The sequence below is a fragment of the Cavia porcellus genome, unplaced genomic scaffold, assembly GCF_034190915.1.
Source record: "Cavia porcellus strain 051 isolate PalLab524CR breed Dunkin Hartley unplaced genomic scaffold, mCavPor4.1 scaffold_3, whole genome shotgun sequence".
Classification (NCBI taxonomy): domain Eukaryota; kingdom Metazoa; phylum Chordata; class Mammalia; order Rodentia; family Caviidae; genus Cavia; species Cavia porcellus.
Window position 1 is genome coordinate 8,134,853 of NW_026947486.1, and position 5,609 is coordinate 8,140,461.

General features: G+C 39.5%; 1 protein-coding gene across 1 annotated transcript; it reads left to right on the forward strand.

Moving 5' to 3' along the window:
* The first annotated feature begins 1,374 nt into the window (after window positions 1–1,374).
* LOC100722162 (histone H2A-Bbd type 1-like) lies at window positions 1,375–1,911 on the forward strand. Its single transcript, XM_003469347.2, has one exon. It carries the CDS (start codon window positions 1,439–1,441, stop codon window positions 1,787–1,789), a length of 351 nt encoding a protein of 116 aa, XP_003469395.1. The 5' UTR covers window positions 1,375–1,438; the 3' UTR covers window positions 1,790–1,911.
* The last annotated feature ends 3,698 nt before the right edge of the window (window positions 1,912–5,609 follow it).

Here is a 5,609-nt window from a genome sequence, read left to right on the forward strand (position 1 = left end):
AAAAACAACATAAACTTGATAAGTATAAATGAAAAAGAAGGTGACAACACAAATGATATAAAGAGGCTATTTACAGAAGTAATAGCTGAAAATTTTGCAAACATGAGAATCAAAACTGACATTCAGATCTGTGAAGCATGTAGAACCTTAAATAGCCATAGCCAAAATAAAAGTGTACACTTGACAGTATTATATTGGATGTAACTTGAGATCATACTCAAAAGTGAAATCAGATTCATATGTGTAAGCATCATATTGTCTCCCTGGTGTGAGATACAGAAAGAGTATTTCAGATCAAGAATGTGCAAGGCATATTGTGAAATATGAAATAAATGTTCAAAAGAAAATCGGTAACACGGTGAGGAAAGGGAAAGTGAAATCACACATTAAGGCAAAAATAAAAGATAGTTATCCTACTATTTTCTCTTAGTTCATTAAAGAGACAGGTATGCGCTAATACCATTTGGAAAATTTTGTATGACCATATTTGTATTCTGAATTAGTACTTTTAAAATAACAATATTCAATGTATTAACTACTGTCATTCTCTTGATTTTTAAAATGAAACTTGGCTGTATTTTTTCCTGGTAATGAAATAAACATAAATAGTAAAGTTAACCTCCAGATAATACTCAGAATAAGCAGAATCTGTAAAAACCTACAATGCTTTCAACACATATTGCAGAATCAGGAAAAGATTCTTCACATTTAAATTAGTATCTGTTAAACATCAGTCTTATGATTCTTGACGGGTTAAGTACACTAGGTATGAGAATGTGACCTATAAAACAGTTGTATGGTATTTTCAAGCAGTAAATCATATTGAATGATATATAAAATGGAATTATTCTGAAAGAATCTGTTTAACTTATGAGAGAAGTGACAGATATATAAGCAGTCGAAAAGAGAAATCCAAAGTGGACACAGAAATATTTATGATGAATTCTTAAGTAACTTTATAAATAGAAACAAAGTTGTTTTCATGACACCACAATCACGGAAACAAATGGACCTCTACTGGACAAAGGCATCTGCATTCTTTCTGTGAAAAAATGGCTCACAAAAGAATGAAAGTGCTCAAACACAATGCAAGGTTGCAATCAGGGAACCTGAAAGGTGTGCTAAACACTGGGTAATGCTTTCATTTAAATAAAATTTTTTCTAGAGTATTACATTATGTAGAATTTTAGAGTTCCCTCAAAAACTATGCACTTACTAGGGCAAACAGTTTAATATCACAGACCTGATTGGCCAGAGGCTTGACCTGAGCTCAGTGGCCACCAGTGACATCACAAAGCCAAGGTTGTCACAAAGCCTACTCCTGACCTATAAGAGGCACAGCAAGTCAGGTGAGTGGCCACAAGGTCTGTAACTTTCAGAGGCTGAGGCCACAAGAAAAATCAAGCAGGGGCACCTGATTTGAAATACAGCAACCATCATGGCTGCGAAGAAATGCAAAGGGATATCCTCCAAGCCAAGGAAGCATCCAGTGTCCCGCTCTACAAGAGCACAACTACAGTTTCCTGTTAGCCGTGTGGAGCGTTACCTTCGAGAGAACGGCTATCTTCGCCTGTCGGCCTGCACACCGGTTTTCCTCGCTGGAATTCTTGAATACCTGACAGCCAGTGCCCTGCACCTGGCAGCTAGAGTGGCTCATCGCAGGCACAAGAAACGCATCTCCCCTGAGCATTTGGCGAGGGCACTAGAGAAGAGTGAGCAACTTCGTCAGGTTTTTGGAGACAGCACCAAAGCTCTCCTGGATGAGATCATCCAAGCCAAGAAGAAGTGATTAGGCCTGCTTCTCCCAGTCTGGGGACACCTTGTGAACAGCCTCATCTTGCCCTCAAACATCCACAGATGTGTCAGCCTTTTCTATTGTCATCAGACTGGTTAATAAAGTGGTTAAACTGATGCCAGTGTTTCTCTTGTTTTTTTATCGTTTTGAGACAAAGGCATCCATGGGCATCTAGGAGGAGCTGCCTGCTCAAGGTGGGAGGGGTGGAAGCTGTTCTCAGCATGGGGCCTTGAAATCCATGATGTCAGGGGAGAAATTTCAATGGGGAAAGTGTGGGCAGTGACCTCTGGGCTGGAGCTGGCCATGGTAGAGGGCAGGGAAGACATTCTGAGGGCCTCTGAGAAAGGAAGACCTTTGGTCGGAAGAAAGTAGTCTGGGGGTGCTCCAGGAATGCTGGGCTTCCAAACTGATACTGGCAACTTGTCACCATGCGAAGAACATCACTCAGGTGGGGAAGTTGTTGTTCTTCATGCCAGAGGACCTCTGAGATCAGAAGGCATCAGCAATGTGTGTGTCAGATGAGAGGATACCGTACTGTTGGCATCAGCTAACGGGACATGAGCACTTACAAGACGAGTTAGCAGTCACACAGAAAATAAAAAGGAAAGGACATTTTAAACATTATGTTCATCGGTACTTGGGACATGGCTGAGGGGCCCAGTGTCTGCCTGGTAAGAGCGAGGTACTCAGTTCAATACAAGGATTCTCAAAAAAAAAAAAAAAAAAAAAAAAAAAAAGAAGAAGAAGAAGTAGAAGAAAACAAAAGGCAAGAAATTATGATCATAATGATATAATTGATTATTCATTTATAATTTTGTACTTTCAATATACAAAATTTGCGCTTAAGATACATCCATATAGCTAGCAATGTCTCCAAACTGTTCTTCCTTATGGCACAGAAGTACTCTGTTGTATAAAAACCCCACATCTTCTTTCTCCATTCATTAGTTTATGAGCATTGCACCTTGAGACCGTACTCTTAAGTAAAATAAATTGGACACACATGTGTAAACACTTCATTTTTCTGTCTGGTGTGGGAAACCAAAATTGTAAATGAGGACTAAAATATATACTAGATGATGTGAAATTGATAATTTTCAAAGTGGAAGGAAAATTAAAGAATGGAGTGAGGCAAAAGGAGGAAGCAAAAAGAAAAAATTGAGAAAAGAAAGAAAAACATGGAAGCAAAGATTCATAAATAAGGAGGGTAAGAGTTGTTGATGGTAGGTTAGAGCAAAGCGAAATAAAGGAATCAAGTTGTATCATGTACACATACAAACTTACTATGATGGATGTGATCATTATGTATACCTAAAATGTGCTAATATTTTTTTGTCTTTTGAAACTGAGTTTCACTATGCAGTTCAGGCAGGCCTTGAACTCACTTTGTAGCCTGAGCTGTCATCAATCTGGCAGCAATCCTCCTGTCTCAGACTTCCAAATGCTGGTGGTACGGGCATGCACCACCATGCCCAGCCTAAATAAATTTAATTAATTAAAAATTTTGACTTTAAATAGATTGATAACTAATGCTTTGATGTTTTATGTGTAATATTGCATCTGTTTTCTTAAAGACAGACAGACATTCAAAATAATAATCCACTAAGCACTAATATCTGGTCTGGAATACAAATAGCTCTTTATAGTTACTGAATATTACTGGTTTATTTATCATCCATTGTTTACACAATCATCTATCTCATTCTCAGAAGAAATGCATAACTTACTAGTGATTAGGTGTGCCATCCAGCAACATAAATCCATCAGGCACTGAGTTTATGTTTGGAGACCTATAAGTATACTCTTCAAATCTGATTTTATATATTGTATGCAAAGTGCGTGTCGTTCTTATAAACATACACATGTGCTGTTGTAAATTAGAAATAGGATTCTCATGAAGCCATGATGTGATCGTCTCCTTGCGTACAAGGGTCCACATTTGAGAATCTCTGTCCATCAAATGTTCAAGGCCTCTCTCTGCTCCTCACTGGCTTTCCACACAAGGCTTCTCAGATATTGTGCTATTGGCTTCCACAACAGAACCAGAAGCCCCGGGTTTCCAACTACAGCACTGTACTGTTTGGTCTAATGTTCTCGAACATTCTTCTATTTCCTCTGAGCTTCGTTTTCCATATATGTAAAATGATATATAAGACTCTCATCTGAGAGTTGTCCAAAATTCAAATCCATGTAAGTCTTTAAACTGCCACTTCACCCAACCTGTGGTGTAGAGGAGTCCTTAATAATCATCTGTATTTTTCCCCTGCTCTAACCTACATGCTCAGCTGTGCTTCCCCATACTGCAGTTGGATTTGGGGCTCAGGTGATTTATAGTGTTGAGACATGGCTTGACTACCGCTTCACACAGTCCATAAACAAAACAGATAAGAGTAAAGAAGAAGAGGAAGGCATAAGACCACACACTGCTTCCCTCTTTGTTCCTGTTACCTGGTGATTCACACTCTCTAGTCTGTGTGGAAACAAAAGAATATTACTTAGCCTTTGGCTAACTCAGGACTATTCCAAGAAGAAAGTAATAGTGCCAGTGTTGTGTTTAGGGTTTTCTGAAAATATGCATGTAGGAATGCAATATATTAGTCACCATTTTCATCTCTGGGATTCAATGCTCAACATGTACAAATTAAAGAACAAACCTATGCTTGGCTGGAGCCAAAGCAGAAACGTCATAACATAAAGTGGTAACGATGCAAATATTCTTAGATAATGGTTGCCAGGAAGCAGAGTAGGACAACTGCATCAGCAAAGAAGTGGGGAGTGTGGAAACCTAGCACCCAAGGTCATGCCTCCATGTCCCGCTATGATTCTCTCAGACATGTATGCTACCAATGTCCTGAGAAGATACCAAGATAAACAAGTTGTCACAATTAAGTTTAATTACCCCTGTTAACTTGGCACCCAAATACATCTCCCTAGACCACAGTTAATCTCCAAATAGACAGAATATTGTTAATAATTCTGCCTTACACATATGACTATATTGCATCAAAGTGAAAACACAATAATTCTGTCCTCACAATCATAGCAGCTTCAGCATTTTCCAGGAGACAAAGTCTCATTTAAGGTTGAAGTCAACAGCTTAGGCATGAACCTCTGCAAAAATGACAGATCAAGTTACATAACTCAAGCTATAAGGAAACACAGCAATCATTCTAATTCCATAAGGGAAGAAACAAAGAACAAAAAAATGTTAGAGCAAAATGATTCCGAAACCCAACAAGGCAGACATTAGGTCCTTTAGCTCCACACTGAGCATCTGAGGCATGGTAGTAAGATATGAATTTCAAAGGATTTAGGCCATCCCACTACTATGGCCTTGCTGGCTGCCGCCCACCCAACCTCTGTTGAGCTGTGTACACTCACAGCCTGCAGGTTTCCTTGGCAAATGATCCACATTCCTGGCATCTCTGAGTTTCTCAGGTCTCCACAGCATCTTAACCTTCATTCCCACAGCTTCACTCACTGCCCTGTCAGTGGCTCCTTGCCTGAACTAACACACCATGTTTGAAACACTGGTGGAAGCCTCTCTGACCACACAACTCTTACATTCTGTGAGTGGTTAAACTAGAATCACACATGTGATGCCAAAATGTGATGAGAATATGGGCAGAACCAGACCCCTCTTAGTCCATGACTGCAGTAGCATCTTGATGTATTTTTTTTTTTTTTTGTAATGGGTACCGGGGATCAAACTCACCACTGCTTGCTTGTAAGGCAGGTGTTTATGCCACTGAGCTAAATACGTAGCCCCCTACAGTAGCATCTGAGTGCATAGATGGTTGCCCACAGTGAACTG

Excerpts from the sequence above, each read along its gene's own strand:
- LOC100722162 (XM_003469347.2), top strand. The coding sequence starts at position 1,439 with ATGGCTGCGAAGAAATGCAAAGGGATATCCTCCAAGCCAAGGAAGCAT.